The sequence below is a fragment of the Kryptolebias marmoratus genome, linkage group LG17 (assembly GCF_001649575.2).
Source record: "Kryptolebias marmoratus isolate JLee-2015 linkage group LG17, ASM164957v2, whole genome shotgun sequence".
NCBI lineage: Eukaryota > Metazoa > Chordata > Actinopteri > Cyprinodontiformes > Rivulidae > Kryptolebias > Kryptolebias marmoratus.
Genome location: NC_051446.1, coordinates 21,500,441 through 21,528,375, shown reverse-complemented (window position 1 = coordinate 21,528,375; position 27,935 = coordinate 21,500,441). Strand labels below are relative to the sequence as shown.

Sequence of the window (27,935 nt, the reverse complement as noted above, 5' to 3'; positions counted from 1 at the left end):
CGACGCCAGACTTTTGCTGAAGAAACCAAACTTTGTTTCCTATAATGTGACCCTGACCTTTAAACGCCCCTCAGGTTGTAATCGCTGTTGAATCGAGTCATATTGACCCGAGCCTGTTCACTCAACCGCTTAAAGAGGAAGAGAGAAGACTGCTGCTGACATTTAATCACAAAATAAAATAAAATGGCGGTAAAATGCTGAGCAGTTCAGGACCGCCTGGACCTTCAGCTTCATCTGATTTACACCATAAATCCTCTTCAAAAAGCCCGTTTTCTTACTGTGGTTCTGTCGTCCGACACTGTTTAAATGAAGGTAATGCTGAAAAAAAAACTGAATATTTATTTATCCAGATTTCTTGTAATTTATTGTCTCATTAAAAAAAATATAAACAAATCTCATTCTCGTCTGCGTTTATAAAAAGAATCACTACAAAAGATTTAAACTGAAGTAGCAATTTAGTAAATTGGTGCTATTTGTATTAAATCTTGATGCAGTTTAAAAAAAACATTGCCATAATAAGTTAAATATTGAAAATCTGTCACTTAGGTGCTTAGGAACCTGATGAAACGGCAGAAAAGATCTTATCTGAACAAACATTTCTGCTGTGAAGATAATCTGTTCTGGTAATGTTTGATCGTATGTGTCAACGAGGAGATTAAAATCTGAGCGAATCCTGGAAACGACTCTGAAGCAGTCAGCAGATCAGAGGTTTGATCCCGATCAGTTCTCCGCTTTCTAGCAGAAAATGAATTCATTTTTCAGCTCTTTGACTTGAAGCAGGGCTGTCAGACTCTGTTACACAACTTGTTTCAATCAATATGTAGAAAAATACATAAATTAACCTTGTTGGGAGCATTAGACGGTGTCTTGATGGACTCAGTTTTTACACAAATGTCAGTTTTTTGCAGCTCAGGTCACAGTCACTGAATGAGATTTTTAAAAAATTTATCTACTACAGGTAAGATAATAGCTCACAATGCTTCCCCAGATTACAGGTCACAATTAGTTAACAGAGTACTGCTGCGAACTACATTTTCCTGCTTAGATTTTCCAACTTTTGTTTTGAAATAATAAACCGATGTCACGCTCTCAAGAAAAAAAATTAAACAATTCTCTTTAAAATCTCATCCTTTCTTTAATTCAGACATATAATAACACAGAACTGTCCCCGTTTCTCTGGGCGGAGCTGTAAACACGCCATCAGAGCTGTGATTAGGGCTCCTCGAGGGAGCGCGGCGCTTCACCACGCCCGCCTGTTTACTGTCACAGCGTTCATTAGAGACAGCCAAATCCCTGTTTATCCGTGCAACACCGGTACTTGTGGACGTACGGTAAAGCGGAGCGGCTGTGTTTGTTTTTGTGAACTCCCTCTACAGTAACAGAAATCCACAGTCTGATGACGTGTGGCGTTAACGTAAATGACAGAACAGGGTAAACCAGGTTGAACAAAAGAGGATTTACCCCTAAATGTACCGCATGCATCTGCAGCCTGCGTGCACGCCGCTTCCCGGCTCGCTCTCATGAGGCCACGCTGAAGGCGTCGACTCTCGGGAAGCCGGTGGAGCTTGAGACTGTCGGACGAGAACTTCCACTCAGAACAGGAGGGAACAAAACGCCTGCAGACGGAAAAAAAGACATTATGTGTTAAGGCTCCTGAGGGAATCAGCTGTGGCGTTTGGTCATCATGAAGGCTGAATCGATGATCAGCTCTGCAGCTTTTCTGTCTTTATTCAGGACGTTTCCAGAACCCCGCCTGTGTTCGCTGCACAGTCACCCTCCCTGAAACCCAGATGGCAGATTAAAGTGTCACGTTGATTATTTGTTCTGTCTGAAAATAAGACTTCTGCACAATTATGCTGTTTGTGTTGTAATTTTATGTGCTTTTATTATGAAAACATAAGTAATAATTACCGTGGAGAAGCACGAACCTTTTAATTAAAGGCCCAGTATTCCTTTAATTTGAAGGAATGCATATTGTTTCAAACTAAGATCATCTTTTGTTGAGAAATGATGAAGTTTTCGCTGTTTTGGCCAAACATTGAAAGAAGGCATATCGTGCGATGTGTGTCTGTGCTCGGAATATGTGTCGACAACAACCCTCAGCTACTACCACACCAAATTTCAGCTCAATATCCATAAAGTTAGAGCCGTTTTTGTGTTTGTTTAGGGTCATTTAGTTGCAGCAGCACTCTTAAATGGGGTTGTAAGTTAAAGTGAATCAGCTGTAAATCTGTCCTCTGGTTCATGGGATATTTCGCTAACAGACAGACGACCTCTCAGCGGTGGACGATTCATTTGTCCACAAGTGTCTGAGAATTCATGTAGTTTTTAGCTCCACTTTGTTGGTTTATGTGTCAAATGTCATCTTTGGTGTTTTTCTTACAGGCTGGAACTACTAACGACACAGTGCCTAAAGATTCAATTTAAAATGAGTTGTTTTATAGACGAGTTTAGGAGTTATGGGGCCTAATAAACAAACAAAAAGCTTGAAGAACTTTTGACGGTAATAAAGGAACGACTCGAGTCATTTAAATGAAGATGACTTGTTGCCACAGATGCTTCGAGCGGAAACCCGTGACGCTCGGGTTCCTGGGGTTTCACCACTAGAGGGCGGCGCAGCATTGGATGGATGCTGACTGGACGTCCGGCGACTCCTGACTCGGTTCACTTGGTTCTCGCGGGTTCCCAACAGTCGGGACCGAGCTGCCGATAAGATCTTTGGCGGCCTGCAAACGGGTGAGGCCATTGTTTGTTTTTTCCTCTTTCAAAAACAAAAAAAAACAAAACGTAAGAGATACTGGAAGCGAAGCAGAACGATCACCTTGCCAGAAGGAAACACTCTTAAAATAACTCAGGTCAATTAAGGTTTGATGGAAATTAAATATAAAAATACACCTAAAGAGTTTTTTTTTTCTTTCAAAGAAGGGAGCGTCGACTGAAAATAACCATCTAACCTACTAGTAATTGGTTATAACATTAACTACGAGCCACCTTTAAAGTACAGGGACTTAGAGTGTTAAAGGTGCTGATTTTAACAAATAAAACATTGATTTTTGTTGGTTAAAACAGAGCTGGAAACATTTCCAGTTACAGCGACGGGAGCTGAAAGGACTCAGCTGCATTTTATGCACAAAATAATTTAAAAAAATAAAACGTGAAGCTGAAACGTCATTCTGCTGCAAAACAACAGCAGCAGCAGCTGATGGATGATGGACGGTGTGGAAACGGGAAAAAAGGCCCGAAAACATTTAATTTAATCAGCTTTGTAATGCTTTAATTTACAACCAAAACTTTAAATTTAAAGCTAACATGAAAAGAAGAGGATGGCAAATATAATCTGTGAATTAAAAGTGGGAATAAATAAATAAATAAAACTGACTGAACTTACAGTTTAAAGAAAAGTAAAATAAAACAAATTGGCTCCATTTAACTGATTAACACCACATTTTGTTGTGGATTTTATTAGTTTTTTTCACTCATTGGTCATAAATCCTAATAAATAATGCCTCATTCTGAGTTTTAGTGCTTTTCAAACTTCATGAAACTTTAAAACCAGGCTTTAAAAGTCTCCGAGCGAACAGCTGCGCTTCAGATCCAGCCGTCTTTGATCAGAAAGTTTCCATCCGAGGAGAAACGGACGACTTGTTGCTTTACTTTTGTGACATTTATAAGAAAGTAAGAGCACTTTTTAAGAATATCTACCTGCATAAAGATGGAATGAAGCCTAGCAGATGACAATCGGGGACAGGAATGTGATAAGGATGATGGGGCATCAAACCCTTCCTCGATCTTTTCTGCTGTCTGAGTTTAGGATGATACAGACAGAGAAACGTCCACGTGCTGCTTCATTTTAGCTTCATTAAGTTGTTAGGATTTAATTTGCCTTCCCAAAACGTTTCCTCCACGCAGCCCGTCTGAGCCGGTAACGCACACCAGACCAGTTCTCCTTTAACCATTTTCCAACAATAGGGCCTAAATCCAGGCTTTGCTGTTTTGACAATCGCAGCCCGTGTTTTTGTTCTGCTCCGGGGCAGAAAGATGATCTATTTTAATCCGCTTCCTTCTGGCAGAAGATGACTCAAGCTTTTTTAGAGATAAGACACCACCCGTTTACCGACAGTATCCAGCCAGCGACACTTCCTGTTCTCAGAAACCGAACGGCTTTCTCTCGCTCAGCAGCTGACAGGCTTCCCTCCAGGGTCGGGTCGGGACGTGAACGTGGAACCGCCCCAAACCTTTCCGTCTCACTCAATCTGCTCCCGTCTGCAGAACCTGTCGGGTTACCGCGTTTCAGGTTAGCTGAACTCTCTGACCTCCCCCCCCCTCTGCGGGTCCTGACAGGACTCCCACGGACCCCGGCGTCCGATCACCACCGGCACGCCACCCTGACTCACTCCCCGCTGGCCGCGCTCTGATTCCGGCTGCTGGGAAGACGAGGACGGGGCCTGCGGTTTGGGACTCGCCACAATGACTGCAGGCGTTTTCCATGAAGCCACAGCGTTCTTAAACACGTGTGTGATTCGGCACGTTGGTCTACAGAACAAAAACAATCAGAAGTAAAAGAATCATAAAAGAAGAGTAAAAACAAATCGAGACTTTTTTTGTTTTGATCTGCATTCGCCTATAAAAAAGGGGTTTGTGTTTCTGTCTGTTAGCAAAATATCTCATGAACCACTGGATGGATCTTAATGAAACTTTCAGGAAATAATCACTGAATGTACCTCTCCAACTGATCAACTTTCAGAGCCAAACTGATGCAAAATGGCTGACGCGTTCAACTCGCCTTAGAAAACACAAAAATGGTTTCATCTCAGTCAGTTTTACGAATACTGAGCTAAAATCCGGTGCGGTTGGAGCTGAGAGTCACTTACAACGTTTTCTGTTGCTCGCTGCACAAGATCTCCGCTTGAAACTTTTGTTTTAACCGCTGGCGTCATCCTGGTTTGTCTGTTAGCAAAATAACTTGTGAAACACTGGACAGATTTTTACCGAAACTCTCAGAAATTAATCATTAGATGCACGTCCGTCCAGATTAAAATGGCCACCGCAGCTAATCCACATTAGCCAAGACTGGATTTAGTTACTATAAATGAGGCAAAAGCTGCGCAGCCTAAAATGAGTCAGTGTAAATCCAGGACAGCGTGTGCATTTATTTAAAACAATAATAATTTAGTTCTACTGGAATTTACCAATTGAGCCAGGTTTAGATAAGACTTGGTCTGCCATTTTGAGACTCCTAACAACAACAAAAAACTTTATTTAAATTTATTTATTACTTTCCAAACACTGCAGGCTCTTATTTTGAAGATTAAAAGCCTTGCTGCTTGTGTTTCAGGATGAATTTGACTTTTTTTCCCCACTTAAAGACAACTTTGACTTTTTATCGTCCTTTTTTCACACAACATAAACGAGACTTTGCTCATGTGTGCGTCAGCACCTGTTTGGGTCTCAAAAGAAGTTCTTGATGAGGGGGGTGACCAGTTTGACCCACAGCTTGACGTAGCGGTCGGGCCGCTCGAACGTGGAGCCGGACACCTCTGTGGAGCGCCGGTACAGCGTCTCCTGCTCCTGGCGGAGGAAAACGCAGGTGTGTGTTACGCACTCATTCATCATCGTCTCTGGCTGTGCTTTTCAGGAGGTGTGTGTGTTTGTGTGTGTGTATGTGAGGAGGAGGGGTAATAATAAGCAGACCTCCTGCAGCTGGCTCTGCAGCTCCTCGCTCTCAGTTACTATGGCGATCTGGGCCTCCAGGTCACGGTGAACCGAGCGGTAACCGAAATTAGGGGAGCCGATCAGAGTGAGGCAAGGCCGGTCCTGCCCCTGGAGGTAATACCACAGACCTGCAGAGAGAGGAGGGAGGGGGCAGGGGGGGTAATCAGAGTCAGAGAGGAGGTAATTCTTCAGAGGAGTCGTTTCTGTCGACCAAAGCCACAACTAAAAGGAAGCACATGTAGAAAATCCCCTGCGTTGATCCAAAACCCCCAAATATGAAGAGTGAGTGTGCGTCCTCGTCCTGAGGCTACGACAGAGTGACTGCACAGGCTTTTGTGTCTCAACCTACATACCATCGCAACCGCAGGGAAAAAAAAAAAAAAAGAAACCTGGAGCAGATCTTTTTCGCTGCGCCGCTTCATCTGAACTCTAGGATTCTCCAAAACGAGGAAGTTTGCATGGGAAAGGAAAAAAAAACAAAAAACGAATTTGGGACGACGAGTTCAAGAGTTCAAACTAACTTTCACCATATCAGAACGAGAGAGCGGCACGTTAAAAAACATCCCAAACGAGCCGTGTTGATGCATCATCGCTTCGGTTTAAATGAGGACACGTCTCACATTTACTGTAACGGTGACCGAGTCTGAGTTAATTAGGCTCTGCGGCCAAATAAAACTGAAGGTGGACGCTTTGGTAATTAAATTATTATCAAATGCACCCTTTGTGTTTGGGCTTGTTTTCTGAGGGACAATAAAATAAAATTAAAAAAAATACAAAGAAAAACCGCTTTTAGGCAGACGCCCAAAGAAGTCAACTCAGGTAAACAAGAACTGCCGAGAAAAAACAAACAAACAAACAAAAAGACTTCCGCCAGAGAAGGATGACGTATCGCTTTTGGAACGATTCATTTGAGAGGAATCTTTTCACCGGTTCACGCTTTTTCGTCTGACGTTGCTTCACTTAAACGGGCCTGAACCCGTGACATCAGGTGCAGATTTTCCACCCCGCTGTAATAATCCCCCTCTCTTTAAAGTCCCAGCCGCTGCGTGACGCCAACCTTTAGCGTGAAACGTCCACTGCGGCCTGTGATACTCGTGCAGGTGGACCCTCTCCTCCTGGCCCAGCTGGCGCACCTGGTTGTAGAACTGCCTGGCGATGTGGACGTAGGCCGCCGGGATTGCCCCGGCGACGCCCTTGGCCCCGAAGAAGCCGTTGACCTCGGGGGAAGCGGTCAGGATGCGGTAGCTGGCTCCAGCGCCGAGCACCAGCCGCACGTAGGCGCGGGTCAGGTTGAAGTAACCCGACGTGAGGAAGACGGTGGAGTCCGGCTCGGCGTCTGTCAGCAGGCGCTGGAAGGCCGGGAGAGAAGACGGGCGAGTCAGCGTTCACACCATTACTGTCCTGATTTTTTTTCACCCGTATGAATTTGTGCCGTTTTAACTTTTCATCCATCCAAACATTTAAGAGATGCCTGCTATGACGTCTAGTTTTGGTAGCTTTTACACTTTTTTTAAATATTTGGTTTTATTTACAAATATTTTCTCAACAAAAATACATTGAGATCTTTTTAATTCCTTACAAAACATTGTTGTTTTTCAAACCTGTTCCAGCAAAATGGCTACTTTGAGTTTTTAGCCATCTTCTGTTATTTTTAACTTTTAGTGTTTTGCTGATTTTAGCTGGCTTTTTGCTACTTTAGCTTTTAGCTAAATGACTGATAATTTGAGGTAACCTTTTACAACTTTTAGCATTTAGATAGCCTTTTGCTACTTTTATTTACAAGCTACCATTTTGCTACTTCTAGCTTAGTTACCATTTTGATATATTCTTTTAGATAGCCCTTAGCTACATTTAGTTTTTACTATAGCTTTTAGCTAGCCATTGATACTTTGAGCAAAATCTTTGCTACTTTTAGCTTATAGCTATCATTTTGATAATTTAGCTTTTAGCTAACCCTTTGCTGCTTTTAGCCAGCGTTTTGCTACTTTTAGTGTCTGGCTAACTTTTGACTACTGTTAGCTTTTAGTTAACCTTTTGCAGCTTCTTGTTACAGTTTTTCTACACTTAGTCTTTTGCTACCTTTAAAGGTTTTAGCTACAGTTCTGCTTCTTTTAACTGTAACAACTCAGTTTCAGCTTCATGAAGTCCTTCAGCTCTCATCGTTCGCTGTAATCTCACAGAAAATTGCAGTTTCTCTGTTTTTGTTTTTGTTATAAACGGGCCACAGAACCCAGTCTCTCGGGAATCAAGCTCACCTGTGTGACCTGCTCATCCACCCGGATGCCCAGGGGTTTCATCTGGATCAGGGGGAACACCCAGGTGTCCTCCTCCCCCCCGTCCTCCCCCTCGTCCTCGGACTCCTCCGGGCGGTGCTGCTGCAGCTGCTGCCTCATGCGCGCCGTGTTCACAACCTCCATGATCCGCTTCCTCGCCACTGCCGAGAAGTCCTGCCGGTTGCCTGGTCACCGTGGAGACACGGTGTGTGAGTGGGTGTACACACACACGCACAGTGGGAGTCGGGTCGGGCTGACCTCTGGGTCACAGTGAGGTTTTTGTGTTTATAACTCATGATGCAGGGAGTCGAGTGTAACCCGACATGAAAGCTGTTTTTGTTTAAATCAGAAAAAGTCGGACTTCATTAAGAAGCTTACTGATTATTAATAACATCAATAGTTCCAAACCACTGAACACCAGTTTGCTTTCAGCTCTAAAGCTCCCCATTCAGCACAAAATTTAAAATCTGGTTTATCAATTTTTGCTTTCCTGGAGACACATTTGTCTTTATTTGTCCCATTTGCAGCAGATTTCTTCTTCAGAGCAAAAAAATAACAGCAAAATAAACAATAAGCCTCCAATCAGAAGGAGAAACCTGCTGGCAATGACTTAACGTCTGGATAAAGTGAAGCAAAACTGCATGCAAGGCAAATTATTTTGTTTAATGCTTCCCAAAAGTTGAGTGTGAAGATGTATTTGATAAACTGAGTAAGGTGAACCTTTAAATTTTAGAAAAAGTAGCCTAAATTTATTGATTACCAGTAATGACTGACTGCAGACAACCTTCTGTCTCCACGTTGTCTGCTGCTGTAAGGACGCGTCATTGTTTCGAACCAGTTTCGTCCGAGTCATCCAGTAAAAATGTCTTTTAGTGTATTTTCACCAGCTTCTCAGTGTACTTCCAATAACCGTGTTTGTGTGTATCAGTTCCCACTACTGTACATATCTTCTTCCAGCAACACCGTGACATCACATCTCTATTCCTGGTGTCCGTTTCTGCAGCCTAATCCTGCAGACATGATGTCATTCATCCCTCAAACTAACATCCTGGCAGGCCGTGCTCCAGTTACGGACACACTGAGCGGGAGTGTGTGTGTGTGTGTGTGTGTGTGTGTGTGTGCGGAGGGAAATTTCTGACAGTTTCACATCCGGCTGCACGGCTAGCAAACCACAAGAGCTCTCTCTACCCTCCTCACTGCGCAGAGCCCGTCTCTCTCAGACCAGCATCTCCTCGCCTGTCTAAGCTTTCAAGCTCCATTAGCAGAATGCATCTGCTCCCGGTGCTGCACTCCGGGCCGTAACCGAGCTCGAAGTGTCACAAAGTGTCAAAACAAGCTGGAGTATGAAGGTGCGCGTGCGCGCAGGGAGAGAAAAGTGTTCGGTTTCTACCTTTGTACGGGTGCACCATGCCCTCCAGCACGGTGACTGAGTCGTCGGGCTGGAGCTGCAGGGAGACGTCCCCCACGGCCTCCACCAGGTTGGAGAAGAAGTCCGCCACCTCCCTGCAGTTCTCCAGAAGCACGTAGCGGTCCTGTCTGTTGGTGAAGTACGAGTCACTCAGGTTGGCTCTGGAAAAACAGAAAACCAAGGAAATTTTATTTTATTTTATTGCACAGTCATGGTAAAAAGTCAGCATGGCAGTTTTCAACTCTAAAACTCCCATCTTACTTTTACTTTGCATTTCTGTGATGTTATCACACACACGCACACACACACACCGGCCACTTTATTAGTTACAGTTGTTCAGTTGCTCGTTAATGCAATTAGCCAATTAGCCAATCAGATGGCAGAAACCCAGTGCCTTTAGGCATGTAGATGTGGTGAAGACGACTTCCTGAAATTCAAACCGGGCAACAAAGGGGAAGAAAAGGGGTTAAAGTGACTGACTGTCAGACGGGCTGGTCTGAGTATTTCAGAAATTTAACACATGACCATCTCTAGGGTTTAGAGAGAATTGTCCAAAAAAAGTGAAAATATCCATTTGTGTGGACAAAAAAGTGTTGGTAATGGGCAGACTGGTTCATGGATAGCTCAAACAACTACTCATTATCGGAACACCCAACCCGTTGAACCTTGAACCCGATGAGAACGGGTAAGAACAGGAAACTGAGGCTACATCTGGCACAGGTTCACCAAAACGGCACAATAAGAGACTCACTGGACTCAGTCTCCACAGCCACCAGATCACCTTTGAGACGTGGTGGAATGGGAAATTCACATCATGGATGCTATCATGTCGATATGGACACCAGTGAGATACCATCTTATATGCAACTCCAATGAAAACAACACACTAACACTAACAGAAACGCAACAATTGTCATGCTTACGTTGCTGCACACTGCTCCTTACTCATGACTAATCATTTCTTACATTCCAAAGCATAAACAATTCCTAGAAAGACTCACCACTAAACATTTATTATGCAAATTTCAAAGCCTAAAGCTTTCCTAGATGCTGAGTTCGGTTTTCCCAAACATGGCGCTGTGCATTATGGGTAAACAATTCCACTTTGGTGTCATCTGTCCAAAGCACATGGATCCTGAGGTCTTGTGGTTTGCTCTGATGCAACTTTGCAAACCCAAGTCATGCTACCAAGATTTTACACAGTAAAAAGGCTTTTTCTTCTCTTTTTCTAATTGCACTAACATGAACCGTAATGTTTTCTGAGATCTGCAGACCAGAAGCTTTTAATGGTCCCAGAGATGTGACGCAAGCCCAGACGTGATGGGGCTTTTTCTGATTGTGGACTGGTTTGCCACTTTAGGCTCCCTCGCTTGTTGCTTTTACTTCTCATTTAAAAACATTCTTTTACTCCTTGACCTTCAACCCGGAGTAAGATGTTGACTTTGACCTTACTGTGCTTTCGTTTAGTTCAGTGGTGTCCAACCCTGGTCCTCGAGGGCAGAGAAACGTCTAAATTTTAGACGTTTCTCTGCTTTTACACCTGATTTGAATGAATGAATTTTTAACAGGCTTCTCCTGAACCTGAAGACAAGCAGGAAAACCACTAAAACATGCAGGACCAGGACTGAGCATTGCTGATTTAATTACTTTAACTGGTTCTTATTTTTACTTTTGTTGGCTATATATTTTATCCTTTGACCTCTGCTTCTTTGTTTAATTGTATAACCATTTGGTTAGCCTCGTGCTTCAATAATAAAGTGGTATGGCATTTAAACTGTTAAACTGAGGCCTGTAAAGTCTGAGGTGGAGCTTTTTGGGGGTTTTGCCATTTCTCTGGGAAGACTGGCAGCTTTTGACAAATGTTTCCCACATGTGAATAATCTCTCTCACTGTAGAACGATGGGCTGCAAAGTGTTTATAAATGGCTTTATGATGTTCTCACCTGATGCTGATTGGGTCTTAAAGTGAATTTGATTAGCAGCAGCTGGCCGTCATTCAGCTCCATAATTCATATGGAAACAGTAAAGCTGGACGTAGTCAAACATTTGGTTTAGTCTTTGTAATATTAATATAAAGATGATTGTTTTGCTTCTTTTCCTTTACATGATGGCTTGAAATAATGAGCTGTGGGGGCACAGGTTTTCTCCTAAACGAATGGAATAGTTTACTAAAGGAGTCTGGGGTTATTTGGATAATTGTGTCAATATTTCACAAGAGAAATGTGTTGTGGATAAACAGAAAATATCCAAAATCTGCTGGTTGATGCATTGAACATTGAATTCATCAATATTTTTGTATCAGTCACATGTTTGGTACTGAATTTGCTGGATGTTGCTCTCCATCTGAAGGTAAATTTACTGAAATTTACAACCTGGTGTCCTAAAATGTAGTCTTGTTTTAGCCAAGGGAAAAATGTTCTCATTCTAAAATAAAAATCAGGAACTAAAAACATCATAAAGCACATGCAGTATTAGAGAATATGTTAAGTTGAGTTAAGTTGAGTTAAGTTGTTTCTGTCTCATGATGGAAACAACAAACATTCATTATGCAATTGTTTTTTTTTAGCCTAGAAATGCTTGGAGGCTGAGTAACGACACTTTATACCTTCAGTTCCTAACCGAACAGCATTGTTCTGTAAGGTTGCCTTAAATGAGAAAAACTGCATCAAAGAAAACTTAAACTTTTTTTTTTGTTTGTGTGATCGTTGAACCTAGATTTATATGCAAACAGAAATATACACAGTTGTGTTTTTATTAGGTCCTAGAAGATTACAGTCACTTTATTTTTTATTTTTTATTGTGGTTTTTGTGATGCCTTTCCCATAGACAGCGTGAATTAGTTGCTATTCTGAAAATATCACGACTGAAAGGTTACAAGACTACATCCCAAAATGTATCCTCACACTGACAGGAAGACAAATCTAACAAAGTTTGAGGTTTTATTGTGAAAGGGTTTGCTTTTTCTCATCTATAGAAACTGTATCCGTTGCAAAGTCATGAAGATAAGTTAGAAAAAATCATAAAGATGGAAACAAAATCTGCAGTTTTACCCCTCTCATACCGATGGTTAATACGTCCTTAAATTAAAAACTTGTAAGCAGAATTTACGACCGGTTTTTAGCGACAGAAACAGCGGATGTGACTGAATAATAATAATAATAATAATACTCAATAATGGTAACGTTTATGGAGGAGCCAGTTGGGATAGAAAAGTCAGACATTTTAGCTGTGTTGGTACGTATTTATGCACAGATTTGTTGAGGAAAGTATGCAGCTAAAACGATTGCTTAGGTTGAAATGGCAAACTTACTGGTCTAAAAGTTTTGCTAAAGCTCTTTCTTAATGACACGATATCCCAGATATCTATTCTTGCCAGCTGTCTGACTCGTTTTTTCTCTTTCCTATCTGTTTACCTCCACAGACTACAGCCAGCATAATGTAGGTCAGTCCTGTGATTAAAGCTGACATGTGGTTTTTTGCAGACTCAGCAGAGTGCTTTGTTTACACTGGGTGCATACCCACATTTCAGATTTGCCACACCCATCTTTTAAAACACAAAGTTGGCCATAACTCTGTCATTTTCAAAGACACCGAGCTGAGATTCGGTATGAAAGTAGCTGTGAGTGATCTTTAAAACATACTCTGACCGCTAAAAGATCCTTCAGTTTCTTGTTTAAGAATCTGCTGTCAACTACTGATGAAAATATCTCATGAACCGCAGAACGTATCTTAATGAAACTCTCAGAAAGTTATCAGTAGATGCACGTCTTCAACTGATTCACTTCTGGAATAATTCTGATACAAGATGGCTGCCACAGCTGACTTAGAAAACACAAAAATGGCCACAAGTCAGTCATTTCTGTTAGACATTTAGCTATAATCTGGTATCTGTCAGCTTTCCCAAAGACATATTGTGACTGCTAACTTATCCATCAGGTATTTTGTTTGAAATCACCCTTTTTTATGTTCAGTTTCATACTTTGCAATGCATAGCTTTAAAATTCAGTTATGGGAAAATGAAAGTCGACTCCCTCAATCTTAAGGTTTCATTTGCTGAAAAACAACTAACCAACGTAATGAAATGTACGGTTCTAATGTTGTCGTACAGGTGTTGAGTTAAAACTGTCAAACCAGAGAGCGTCTTCCTGTCAGAAGCATTCCTTTTATGATTAATTCCTGCAAGTGTTTAGTTAACCCAGTTTATTCTGAAGGCTTGTGGAATGCATTCTTCTGCCAAAGAAGAAAATAAATAAATAAATTGCGAGTCAGAATGAATCCAAACGGCGATCTGACGGCCTCAAGAGGTGAAATGTTGGTGTTGGAGCTCGTCCAGTGATCTCGGTTCTTTATGCATATGTCAAACGTACCTCACAAGTGTTTTCCCACAGTGGAGGTAAAAAGTGTCATGCAAATTCAAAATGCGAACTGCAGACAGGAACTACAAGAAACGGGACGGCTTTTAACACCTGTCTTGAGCAGCCGACAATAACTAATGACAGAAAAGTTGTTTAGTGAGACATAATTACAAGCCCTCAGGGTAAACGACTCTCACTCTTAGACAAATACTGCAGGGAAATCTCCCTTTTGTTTGTTCTGCACATATATGAGTTTGTAGTTTTTGAACGGAGATGAGGTGGAAAACGCAGCAGCACTCTGCCCACTGACTTCTGAGCATGATTTCCATTCTCCCCCGCATACATCACAAAGTCCACTGAAAACATTTCCAAGCAGTGGAAACACCTGCTTTTTGCTTCGGGAAATAATATTAAAAAAAAAACAAAAACATATGCAAACTGATCAGGAGGTCATGCTTTTAAATCTTCAGAGGCTAAACTTTACACACCCGCTGATGATGACGCTGTCGTCAAACAGGTAAACTTTGATGTGCTGGACGCCGATGGTCTCGTTGAACCGCTGCGGGACCAGGAGTCGCAGCAGGCCCCTCAGGTCCGGCGTGTGGTACAGAGACACCCGCATCTGAGACGTGAAGCGCTGCAGCAGGGGCAGCAGCATGGTCCTCGAGTTGATCTGCCCTGAGACACAAACACGCCGACGGTGAGGACGGTCTGCGCCACACAGCAGCACGCACACCGTGAGGAAGACACCAACCTCTCGAGCCGCGTGTGTAGTCAAGCAGAATGGAAATCTTTAGATCTGAGTGACGGTTTTCCTTTGAATGTTGGAGCGCTTCCTCCATACAGTCCACCTTGAGAAGTAAATATATATGATCAACGACTTCTGCACGAGACAAACATTTTTTCTCCTCATTGTCTGATATGAAATTGGACTAAACGTTTCCTGTTTTAGATCAGATTATTTCTACCTGAATAAATATTACATTCTTTAAAGTCACATGTTTACAGACACTAGGATAATTATGTCTATAAACAGTTTAGGAAAGCCCGGATGACGACATCATGGGTTGCCACAGAAGCTTCTGATTAGTTGACAGCGATTTAGCTAATTGGAGGCATACCTGTGGATGCATTTAGGTCATACCTCAAACACACTGCTGCTTTGTGTGACATCATGGGAATACCAACAATAAATAAACAAATCATCCCCACGACTCGGCTCCATCCTCGCCTGAAGGCGCCACGTTCATCTGTTCAAACAGTTACACTCGAGCATAAACACCATGGGAACGTCCTGCCATCATACCGCTCAGGAAGGAGACGGCTCTGTGTTCCTGAGATGAGCAGAAACGTGCGCATCGTTCCCAAAACAGAAGCAAAAGACCCTGTGAAGATGCTGAAGCTGAAGCTGCAGCTGTGTCATTCTCCAGAGTGAAGTGAGTCCTGCACCAACATGGACTGAAAGGCCTCTCAGTGAGGAAGCAGCCATGACTCCCAAAGCAACAGAACAAAGACAGATTACAGTTTGAAAACGCATCTTAATCTTTGGAGACGCGTCCTGTGGTCTGATGAAGCCGAAGCTGAACGTCTGGCCATAATGACCATCGTTACGTTTGGAGGAAAAAGGGGAGGAGCTTCCAGCCTGAGAACACCATCCTAACTGTGAAGTACGGGGGTGGCAGCATCATGCCGTGGGGGTATTTCGCACTTCACGACAAAGATGGCACCACGAGGAAAAAAATATTGAAGCAGCATCTCAGGACATCAGGCAGGAAGTTAAAGCTGGGACACAAATGGGTCTTCAAATGGACAACGATCCTAAAGAGACAAGTTAGTTACAAAATGGCTGAAGGACAACAAAGAGACCATCATGAAGCCCTGATCTCCGTCTTATAGAAAACCTGTAGGCTGAGCTGAAACCTGACTCAGTTACGTCAGTTTATTTAACTAAATATGCAAAAAAAAAAAAAAAAGAATTCCTCAGACAAATAAAATTAAATCTCTTTAATTCCTTCAAAAACATTGTTGCCTGAAATCTGAGTCAGCGTATATGCTCTGGTTGTTTTCCTGTGGTCTTTTTAGCTTTTAGCTTCTGTCTAATTTTAGCTTTTAGCTATGTATTTTTTTTGCCAATTTTAGCTACTTTTACTTTTAATACTGTTTTAATACATTTAGCTGTCAGAACAAGTTTGCTTGTTTTATCTTTTAGCTATATTTTTCCTAATCTAAGCTTTTGCTTATTTTAGCTTTTAGTTAGCTTTACCAATGGAAGTTTAAAGCTACTACTTTTTTCATTTTAGCTTTTAGCTAATCATTTGGTAATTATAGCTTTTAGATACTGTATTACTAATTTTAGCATTTAGAACAACTATGGTACATTTAGCTTTTAGAGGAATCGTGCCAATTTTAGCTTCTAGCTATATTCAAGCTAATTTTAGTTTTTAGCTATTTTTTTTTTACATATTTAGTCTTTTAGCTACCATCCTGTTTGTTTTGAACTCCCACAGCTCAGTTAACTCAGCGTTCACTGACTGCAGAGCTTCTTATTCTCCGTTTTTATCTGCTTTTCACGCAGATAAACGCGTCACAGAAGTGAGAAATCTGCGGGATGCCTTCCTGCTCGCTACGTCTGCATCCTTGTACAAACGCATTGAGCAAACTCGGACTTCCCGTGAATAAACTTGGCATACGCTGGGTTTAGATTAACACGCCTCGTTTTTTTCAACTGGCTCCGCCCCTTGAGTAAATACACTGTTCAGGTGTGACTGTCAGCATCGGTTTAACCGTGTTTGAGGCGAAGCCTGGGAACAGGGTTGTGTTGTTTTGTTCAGGTTCGAGGCTGAAAGAACACCTGCAGTTTTGCAGTTTTTTCAGCCCTAACCACAAACCATGTTTATATTTTATAATGGATTGAATTGAGCTCATTTCATTCATTTTAAAGCACGCCGCGGGTAAACACGAAGGTCAGGCGGCCTCGCTGCAGCCTACTGACTCACATTTCTAGTAATCCATCATCCTGTGAAGTTGCGCAGTTCACCAGCTGATTCCAGGGCTTTTAGCTATGATTGAGCGTTTTGGCTCGTGCGTTCGCCTCTCTGCGTTTCATCCCCTCTGCTGCCGCTCGTCTCAGTTTGTTGAAAAAGAAAAACAGCTGAATAGGAGCATCAGTCCAGACTGTGGTTTGCTTTGGTTTTAATGTTGTTATGCTGGGCTTTCCAAGCATGAAAAACAGCACGCCATCACACGCCAGCACCGCTCTCCTCGTGCCCATAAACCCTCGCATTCTGGGGTCATTCCTCGTAGCTTTGGCCTGGAGTACATTTTCACTCTGAACCAAACACGCCTCGGTCTTCTTGGAAGAGACGCCTGACTCACATTTTCTGGCATACATGACCAGTCATCTGGCAAGCGCCTGCGCTGTTATGGCATTGTTCTCACCTGCCCTGAACTAAAGACGCAAAAAAAAAAAAAACCACTCCAAAGTTGTCAGAAACGACGCTCACCAGCTCCTGCTCCAGCTGACCTGTTCCCAGATACAAGGAGGCCATCACCACGCGCCGCTGGGCAGTTTTGATACGCGCCTTAAAGGGGAGAAAAAAAAAAAAGAAAAAGAAAGAATTACAGCGGTGAATGAGAATGCAGCTTATGTGGGTGTAATGAATCTGGTAAAAGAAAAATGTGTACTTTTTTTAGAAGCTTTTCAGTCAGTAGCATGCACACTGATGGCCTGAGAAGCAGCAAAATGAAGGTAAAAGTCAAATTTACACATTCAGAACGTAAAACTAACTTATTATTACTGGTTAAATTAATCAAATCAACCAGTATTCACACTGACTGTGTAAAATAAAAAAGATTTCTTAACATTATGAACCTGCAGGTCGTCAGTGAAAGGCAAAGGGAGGAAATAATGTGCCTGTGTCTTCGTCTATTAGCAAAATATCTCATGAACCAATGGATGGTTTTTAATGAAACTTTCAGGAAATATTCACTGGATGTGCATCTACAACTGATTGACTTTTGAAGCCAGCTTCATTTAAGATGGCCACCACAGGCAACTGGCTAAAGAAAACACAAAAACAGCTGTAACTCAGTTAATTTCTTAGATATTGTGCTAAAATTTGGTGTGGTAGTAGCTGAGAGTCATTCACAACACATAATCTGATTGTGATGTCTCCATCCCACATAACATTACTTTTAGGTTTGACCAAAACGGCGACAACTCTGTTATTTCCAACCGAAACTCTGACATGAAGGGTGGCAGATTATTTATATTCTTTCAAGAAATCCAAGGCTTTTAATTTGCATTTATTTAACCAGAGAGGTCCCACTGAGTAAAGGAATGAATATATAGCAGAAACAAAAACATGAAGTACAAGTTTGTTTACAAGAATAAAAAACAGCCTTGAATATTATTGCATTCAAATAGAAAGAAGAAGAATAAAAGGATTTGTTTACCGTCTATAAAGAATGTAAAATTACGTCAAAGCAGAACATTTTCTTAGGAATGATCTCTCATTCCCTTCATATGCCCCCCTTTTGTTGTTTCCTCATTTTGTTTGACTTCACTTGGATTAAAAACAAATTGCTCAAAATGGTCCAATTAGGTTGGAGAAGCAGCCGTACGCAGACGAGAGTAAAATGGAAAGAAAATCAAAACCACGAACTCATCCAGGCCCACTAACCCCTGATGCTTTCCTCTTCGATTACCGCGTTTTTGCTCTGACTGCCTGCACTTTGTGTGAGGGGTCATTTTGTGTAATTATGACCCGTGGGTGTTACTGTTGGAGAAAATAAGGTCTGATGTTTTTACCACATTGTGTAAAAAGCAGCGAGAGTCCGGGTCACTTCAACCCACAGTCAGAAATCCGGTTTCAGGCAGTTCTGGCGCCGTCGTTCGTGTAGTCATGATAAACAATGTGACTCAAAGTGTAAAGATCTTACCCTCTCCGTTCTTTACGGTCATCATTTAGCTTATTTCTACAGTTCTCACAGGTATTCCGCTTTGAACGATGAAGGTCTAAAACCAACGTGGGAGCCCTCTGCAGCAGTAAGGAACAAACTTAAATTTGCAAAAACAAAACTAAAGCTAAAAAAGTGAAATGTGTTTCTGATGTTTGCAAAATGACTAGAAAAAAATAAAGAATGAATCATCAATCTGCTCTGCAGGAAGGATTTCAATATGAAATTCAACTTTTTGGTTGGTTAAACGCCAATTTCCCTTGTGTTTTTTTAAACCATTCCGACAGATTTACGAGCGTGCAATCATGTTGCAGAATCCTCAGAGGAGTTAATTGAAATCAATTTAAAGTAAAACCTATTATAAATGCTTCTTAACATTCATTTTAGGAAATACAGCTGACCTCAAATTGTCATGTAGTTTGTCTGACGCTTCAAAACAACAAAAAAAAGATAGAGAACTCCAACATTCTCCAATTTTAAGTGAAAAATAAACTGTTTGGCTTTATAAGAATATTTTATAAAGGAAACCATTTGTTCCTAACAGGAAATACAAATGAAACATGGTATTTTATAAACTTAATCAAATAACTATGATACTATTCAGAAAATCTTAATTTCCTTTCTACCTTGAACGTATTTTTTCCACCATGACGTCTCGCTCGTATTAGATAGTTTGGTTTATTTTTTTTAAAACCTGTATGACCACAAGAATTCTTCCCGCTTGTTACGACAAACGCCAAACAATCTTTTGACAATGATGGAAAGGAAGAATGGTGCTCGTGCCAGATCAGGCTATAAATATCCCATCAGTGTGCCATTCACACGAAACCCGCCTGTCTCTAAAGGTTAAGGAGGTGTGGCAAAACTGTAAATGACACCTTAACACATTGTGTGGATGGGCGTAATGTCATCCTCACCAAAAGAGATTTTTTTTTTCCACAACCTTTGCCGCCTAAATTCCTTCGCAAATCATTTGTTTTCCATTGGAAAGTGTTGAACTTTAGTTTTTGTGATGAGGGAAATAACCAGCATATGAGCGCAGATCACACATATGCAATGTTTTCCAAATGCAAATGTTAAATATCATCGTGGAAAAGTGGCAAAGTGTAACATTATTAAGTGAAAACACAGTTTAGTTTGTCTGCACGTGCATTTTAGAGGCCCATTTTTCGCATCAAACATCTTTAAACCCTTAAACGACTCCCAGGTCCTCAGGATACAACCTGTAGCTACATATTTATGTCTCCTCTTTAAACGGAGCAGACGAAATACCTCAAGTTAAACATAAAAACATTTCTAAGTTCTGACACCTAAAAACCTTTAACTGCTAAAAAAAAATTATTTTAACTAATTTCTTCGAAGAGGAAAAGTGTTTGTGTTTATCGAAATGGTTTGAATCCAAACCTTCATGGCCTGGTAGAATTGGTCGGGTGAGGTCAGGATCTTGACGTTGCTTCCCGGAACACGGAAGGCCGGTACTTGATCCGCCATCCATCGGAAGTGGGCGGAGAGGCCATCTGTGCCCTGAGCTCCGGCTGACCCGGTGGGCCTGCAGACGCGGCGTGGAGCCGGCTCGGTTTCAGCGAGCAGGGGAGCCAGCAGGAGCACCGAGGACCTGCAGGGGACACGGACACATCGGCTGAAAGTACAACCAAACAAATAAAGGCTTCAATAAAAGTGGAAAAAGATGTGATGCATATTTACAAAACGCTACCACTTCTGAACATCGGATTCCACACATTAGCAGCATATAAGTGGGAATGTAACATTATACAGTCTTGTAAATATAATTAAACACATGGTCTCTGACACATCTAACAGTACAACAGTAACAAACCAACAGAAGATGGAGCTATGTCCCACATCAGCTTAAAACGAAAGCAACGAAATGCTTATGACTTTATTAGCTTTCGGCACTACAAGTGTGGAGACTAACAGCTAACTTATGTTCGACTGTCTGAGCCCATGTGACGTAAAGTTCATCATCTGTGTCCGTCTGTGAGGGTTCTCCAGATCCCACCACAGCTCGGGATCCTGGGATCATACGAACAACGTGTTGCAGATCCGCTTAAAAAGTGACACCAATGACAACAAAGATGGCCACCAGAACAACCAAAGGGAAAACAAGTTTCTGTCACCCATATTCCAGGATTTAATTACACAACCAGAAGCACTGAGAGAGCGCAAACCTCCACCAAGGCCACAGCACGGTTAAATAATCATAATCTGCACCAACACCAAAGTTTAATCCGTTGTTTTTTTTTTGTTTGCGACAACCCCAACATTTCCTGGAAATTTCATTCAGATCTGCTCATTAGTTTGTATGTGATCTTGCTAACAAACCAACGGACACAACTGGAAACAGAACTTCCTTGGCGGTGGTAACAAAAGACAAACGCTAAAGCTGCACATTATCGCCACCTGTTGGACTGAAGTGAAACTGTAGATCCGTGAGTCCAAGGTCCAATCTCTTTCCACCCCTTTACCGACTCCTTAAAGGGATAGTGATTTTTGTTAGTTATCAGTAGTTAGTACCTGATCAGTCATGGAGCCTTAGAATAAAAAAAGGGCAGACATCTTCTTCCAGGCTAGGCAAACGAGGGTCCGTTCAAAATCGTTTTTCAGGCTTATAAAACAACACACCGGAGTGAAAGTACGCTACATTTGCAGACATTAAACCTCGACACTTTTACATGACACGGCCTGTTTAGTTTGCAGCCATTGCTACGCGAACATGTGGCCTCGTGCACACCATCGTATGTTTGCTCGGGACACACATTCACGAGGCAACACAGACGTCGTTCGGTCGAGCAGAACAGCAACAAATTAAACAGTGTCTTGCAAACAAAATGTAAAGGCTTAACCTTAGCTATGTAGAGTTCTTTCACGGCGGTGTGTTGTTTTATCTGCTTTGTTTCATTTCTTCTAAGGCAGTTTTATAAGCCTGAGAAACTATTTGAAGCAGGCAATCGTCTAGCTAGCCATTAGCCTAGCCTGGACGAAGCCTTCAGCTCTTTACTCCATACTCGGTGCTCTTGACTGATGTCACGGCTGATGATAATAACCACCTGATAGAACATCACTTCAGGAAAGAAGCATTACAAAAGCGTGTGCTGAAGTCTGCTGCAGACTTGATAGTAGTTCGATGTGACAAATATTATAGACCACGTTGCAGCTGGACAATTTAATCACCACTTTGCTTTTTGTGACTTCAAATTGTGGGTTGAGGAGTAGGGTAACGCTAGGAAAATGGAACACTTTGGTGCTTCGTGCACACAAACACAGAAACAATGTTAAAGCAATAAACTGTGAGGAGGGCAACAAAATGTGCAAATCAGATATTAAGATAAGAGGGTTAAAGTGTGGGGGTCTTTCCGGTTAGTTGTGATTTGAATCCAGTAACGAACGCATGGATTATATAACTCTGAATCATAAAACGTCTGTATGAAAGATAGCATTCTTGTGTCGGTTAAGCGTGAAATGAGTCACCCTGGTTTTACAGACAGTTTCAGCTCCTAGTCTGTGTTATGTCATAAGAAACAGCTGATCTCCTCCCTGCTTTCCGTAAGTTGTAAAAGATGAAGCAGAGTGATGAGAGATAAGCAGCTCACTTTAGAACACTATCTCTACAAACACTGAGATAATGGTGTTTGTGAAATGATGTTTAACAAGATTCTTTTAAACACGTGCAGAAATATAGCAGGAAATTAACACACTCATCCCTTTTTTTCCCCCCAGACTTATAGGCGACATTAACAATGCAAAGCCTTAGGCAGTAAATTCAACAATAAGAGTTATTAACTCTGGTATTCAACCAAACCTGAAATGAGTGGATCTGAGACGTGGCCTAAAAATATCTCAGGACATCCTCATTCTTTTGAAAAGGGATTTACGGTTGTTCCATTCAGTAAACTGGAAAAGGCGATTTCTTTTTTACTTTTTTGTAGACTCAGGTAACCACCCAACACTGGAACAGTCTCGTGATAAAACTTTTACAAGCCTTGCTTATTTTAGGGCTTTAACTTGCTTTTGTTTTCACTTTGCAGCGATGCTTTCTGAACGCATGTCTTTGTAACAAAGTACGTCGGAACAACCTGGTGTTGGTGAAAAAGACAACACTCTACTTTGTGATGAAGATGAACTAATGGTTTGCAAAATACTGCTTGTCCACTGCAGCTGATATGTTTTTCTCCCAAACTTCTTTTCGCTTTTCAAGCCTTGTCCTCACAGTGAATCTACTGTTGAGTTCATCTGAAAAGATTAAACCCAGTCGAAAGGTTTCCACCCTGTTACAAAGTTCCTGATGAAATCCTGCAGAAGCCTTACGCTGTTAGCTAAACTTGCAAATTAAATTCAATGTAAAATTCTTTGGGTTACCACATCAGGGAGCACGGTACAGGTGTGGCAGTGGTTTGTGTTTAACTGAGATCATCTGGTGAGGACACAGCTCCATGTTTGAAGACTGACCTGATCTTGATGTTGGTGAATACCCACAATCCTTCACTCCACAGAGGAAAAGATTGATAATAAAACTCATAACGACCAAGCTCACAGACATTGCAAAGACCTCACAGTACAATTCTTATCCCAATAGAGCGCTGTGCTCTCAGACTGCAGGTTTATTTGAGCTTCCTAAAGTTTCTAAAAGCAAAATGGCAGATTGGGCTTTCAGTTCTCAGGTTTCTCTCTTAGGAAACAAGCTCCCACTTTTGATTCTAGGGCGAAACCCTCTCCAGTTTTAAGCTTAGCCATTAAACTTTCTTTGTTGATAAAGCTTATAATTAGGGGTGACTCAAGTGAAACCATCCCTTTAGTTATGCTGCTTTAAGCTCAGGTAGCTGGAGGACACGCTGACCATGTTTCCTCACTCTGCTGTCTTAACCTCTTCATTTCCAATGCATGCATTAAAAAATATTGTTTTTTGTTTTCATTCTCATTGAAAGTCCTTTTGGCCCAGTGCTGATTGTACTGTACTGGATTATAATTTGAATTAATTAGATTACATGCAAATGGAATTATATATGTATTGAGTTGGAACAGGACTGAATTGGACATGTTGGGTTTTTTTTGCTTTTGTTTTGGTCAAGTGTCCTTAGATGGCTTTTATTGTGAATTGGTGGTACATAAATAGAATGTAAAAGATTTAATTTAATTGAACAAGACTCAGGTTTGCGCCACATAAAGAAGTCTTTGCCTTGCATTGTTTGGACTGTTGCACAAAATTTAAATGCATGAGGAAATTATTCCAAACATTAATGTAAAAAAACATGCAAAAGACATGTAGAGGACAGATTCTTATTTTTGACTCCAACCAGTTTTCGAGATCAAACCATTTCCTTTTGGGAACCAACAGAGCCATCAAGGAAGTGAAAATGACAAAACTGTTCCACACAGATGACATTGTCTCTGAATGTCCAACTGTCTCTGACACTTCAAAGACATTCCCAGCATCTCTGAAGAAAAAAATCAAGGCCCTCTCAGTTTAAGGCAACGATAAAATATATTGTTACAACACATGAGCGTAACATGACTCATGTTCCTTTTCAAACAGCTGGATATGGGACCAAACATCCTGGTTCTGATTGAGCAGATACAATCCATATATGGGTCACTTCATGAAAATGGGTCACCGATATGTGAGATGAGGATGAATGTTTAAATCTCCTAGCACAGTGGATGAGACTGTAAGATATGAATCTATGATCAATGGGGAATACATCAAATCAACAATGGAGATGAGTCATGTTCCTCTTTTTTTTTTTGGATGGGCTACTGAAGTTCTCTAGTTGCAAATAAGGTTTTTAACATAACTTTAGTGACAAGAAACACACTCCTCCTCCTCCTCCTTCTCCTGGGGCAGCTTGCACAGCTTGATGATTCAGCGATTCGCTGGGCAGGCAGATTGAACTTTTGCGCATATTACTATGGGATGGTACTTGCGGGAAAGCCCCAGAATGCTTTTTTTTTTCGGAATTGGGACTCAAGCGTAACAGGCTGAATTGGGACACGAAACTAACGATCGATGACTGTTACTTTATGGTTCAACTAAATTCCATCTCCCTGTGGATTTAAAGCTCTCAGGAGTGGTGCTTTCAAATGACACAACAAGAGTTTTATTTATTGAATAAATTAACAGTTTAGGAACGTGGGTTTTAAACCCCTGTTCATAGGGATGGTATGTTTTTACTGATCAATCATTTTGACTATGTGTAATGGTGACCCCATTTCATGAAGTGACCCATATACATTTGTTTTAAATAAAAAAAAATCAAGAGTTGGACTGGTTTATCTAATTATTTAGGTGCTGTTTTTTTCTCATGTTATAATAAATAGGAAATCAAACGTGTAAGTTTTTGCTCTTCGCATTTAGAGATTAGAAGATACAGTTTGTTCTTCTCATGGATTAATATTTCTTGGTAGTTTTCTAGAAATGCCTTGCATCATTTTCTCAGTATTTATCCCTTTACAAACAGTACAATGTTCTTGTAAATAGATTAATAAATCTGTAACGGAACTGAACAACATTTATTGGGTGATGTGATGTGCAAAGATTGAATAGACGACCAGGATCAGAGCTCATCCAGTCATCAAAAACCTAAGAAAAAGAAGCATCTGAGCTTCTTTTATAATTCCCTTTAGCACTGGATAAAAATGCACCATCATTTATGAGGAGGAAACAGACGTGCCATCTCTTAACTATATGCAACGGCGACATGCAAAGCAACGCTCAAGTATTTTCACAGAATCCAATTTATATGATGTAAACAAAGTTGAGTGTGGGAGGGCAGAGCGTGAGCAGCATTTCCAGTAGGTGGATAATTTTGTTTCTTCTTTATCTAAATTAAAGCATGTGATTACAGTGATATTTTTCTGGGTTATCTATTTGTAGATGGTCCATATAAGATAAGCAGTAACACCACAGTGATCAAAGTATCTAATGTCCAAGTGTGCAGCAGCTGAAGTAGTTTCACAACATCAGATATGCCAAAGTTTTCTCAAAGAAACCTTGCGTCATACGCTACCCTGCTCGTCCTGATATAACCTTCCTGTATTTATTCCCACTTTGCATGTTTTTCTGCTCACGTCTACTGAAGAACCCCGCCCTCAGCCTCCCATCTGTGTCTGTGGTGAATGCCCTCAAAATATTTAGTTATTGATGCCAACCTGGCAGCTTCGTTGAAATATCTGTCACTGTCTTTAAAAGACGGCGGCCAACTTTAAGCGCAGTGAGGTACGGAGCGAAGAATTTACCACATTCCAGCAAAAACTGTTCCCAGAAGATTCCCACAAGCACTTGACTTACCTCGTTTACCTCAGGCAGACGTGCAGAACAGCAGCTCTGACTGTCAGCTGATCAGGCAAACTAAAGATCACAACCATCACATGCAGGTGGAAAGAAATCACAACACACCGTCAAAGCTTTTGTTTTTGTAAAATCATTGGAAGCTGGTTAATGCATACATTTAATCACTACATCTGCTCAAAATTTAAATATACCCGTTATAATTTCCAAGTTACGATATGCAGTGCAGCAATTACAAAAGGTTTTTTTGTTGTTGTTTTTGTTTATTTTCACCTCTGCGCTTTGTTGAGCAGAAAACAAGAGGTTTGAATCTGATTACAGCACAAGTAAAAATAACACGTGGCACTGAGGTAAAACTAAACATTTACCCCAATTTATTTATTATTTATCTTTAAAAAAACAACTGAATATGATATTAAAAAACACTAGACTTTCTCCTCTTGTAGTTATATAACAATCTAGTAACTCAGACTGGCTACAATAAAATAAATATAATTACAGATCTTGACACGCTAAAGGGATGTTTTTTGGATGACTCTCAGCTACTACCACCCCAAATCTTAGCTCAATATCTGTAAAACTGGCTGAATTACAGACATTTTTGTGTTAGCTAATGTTGATTGGCTGTGGCGGCCATCTTTAAATGGACTGACTCCAAAGGTTCACTGGTGGTTGACGTACATTTAGTAAATATTCCCTGAAAGTTTCATTAAAGTGCATCCAGTGGTTCATGAGATATTTTGCTAACAGACAGACAAGCGAAAACAACCTTCTCCTTTGATGGCAGGTGGTAATAATAGTAAAAAGAAGAAAAAAGGGGGTTTAAAAGCAATGCAAACACCATCATAAAAGCAGCTATTAGACTGAGCGTTAAAGTTTGGCTCCTTCTGGGTAAATTACTTGCTGATAAGAGAATGACAGTGTCGAAAACAAATGACAAGGCAGTGAAGTTTGCATTTCTTTGGATGCTGAAAGAAAAATATCCTTGTTCCCGGCATCACTTGTGTTTGCTCAGCCCCACATGCTGCCTGCTGTTTACAACAGATTAAAGATTGAGTACAAGCTGACGTTTTAACAAGACCTCATTCAGATAAAAAAAAAAAAACTAAACTGTTTAATTATTTTGGGTGCAGTTGCTCTTGCCCTTTAACTGTAAACACAGGCTGGACGAACGTGTTGGCGCAGTTTCATTTCCTTTCCTGTAATGATCGATGACCTAACAATCACACTGACAGGAACCTGAAACCGGCTCGTCTGAACACAGTTCTGCTCTGGGACATTCAATGCCAAGACAAGGAAAACTAAAGATCTATTGTCTGCATAAAAATGACTAGCTTTTACTGAAAGCACAGGTGTGTCACATCGCCTGCTGATCTGTCCTGAACAATGTGCCGACCTCTGTTTCTGCGTCCACCTGACAGAAAGTGTAACGATACGTCTCAAGTGTCAGCCATTGATAAACTGTCTGGTTCCGCGACTCACTTACAAAACTTTCCTCCAAGGTTAACAACTGTTTGCAGAAGTCTCGGGAGATGTATTACGATGGGCATTCTCAGGTTAAAAAATTGTGCAGAAAAATAAACGTTAAAGCTAAACAAGTCGCATGCAGAACGGGAAATTCTGGTAACAGCAGCACCGAAATTAAGCGGGTCCGATAATGGATGTACTAGCAAGCAACAACATTAGCAAGGCATGCTAAAAGGCAGAGCGGTTCGGTTTGAAACAAACACCGTTTCACCTCCGTGTTCGTGTCCGACCCGGTTTACCGCGACTCTTACCCTCTTCTTCTGTCCCGAGCACGAAACAGCCGGTCAGATATCCGAGTAAAAACCCCGGCAATGGCCGGCGAGGACACGGAATGCAGTAGCCTCCTCCAGGACATGGGAGCCGCCATTACTGTAGCTGCGGCGCGTTTAAAAAAACTTT

The 27,935-nt window shown here is 41.3% G+C and overlaps 1 protein-coding gene across 2 annotated transcripts; it reads right to left on the bottom strand.

Annotated features, from left to right (window-relative positions):
- Positions 1-25: 25 nt before the first annotated feature.
- On the bottom strand, positions 26-27,935 carry LOC108249365 (CDP-diacylglycerol--glycerol-3-phosphate 3-phosphatidyltransferase, mitochondrial). Of its 2 annotated transcripts, none has more exons than XM_017438719.3 (11): positions 27,788-27,935; positions 20,111-20,321; positions 17,251-17,328; positions 14,502-14,598; positions 14,236-14,425; positions 9,376-9,554; positions 7,968-8,170; positions 6,770-7,061; positions 5,692-5,840; positions 5,438-5,568; positions 26-1,616 (listed from the first exon to the last, which is right to left on the bottom strand). In XM_017438719.3, exons 1-10 carry the CDS (start codon positions 27,901-27,903, stop codon positions 5,449-5,451), a joined length of 1,635 nt encoding a protein of 544 aa, XP_017294208.1. In that variant the 5' UTR covers positions 27,904-27,935; the 3' UTR covers positions 26-1,616; positions 5,438-5,448. The 2 variants fall into 2 exon arrangements, with proteins under 2 accessions (XP_017294208.1, XP_017294218.1); XM_017438729.3 differs by lacking the exon at positions 27,788-27,935 and adding an exon at positions 17,432-17,474 and having other exon boundaries at positions 20,111-20,247.

Excerpts from the sequence above, each read along its gene's own strand:
- LOC108249365 (XM_017438719.3), bottom strand. The coding sequence starts at position 27,903 with ATGGCGGCTCCCATGTCCTGGAGGAGGCTACTGCATTCCGTGTCCTCG. Across the intron at positions 9,555-14,235 it reads GACAGCGTCATCATCAGCGG|AGCCAACCTGAGTGACTCGT; the intron begins GTGTGTAAAGTT and ends CTGTTTTTCCAG. Across the intron at positions 5,841-6,769 it reads GTGGACGTTTCACGCTAAAG|GTCTGTGGTATTACCTCCAG; the intron begins GTTGGCGTCACG and ends CTCTCTCTGCAG.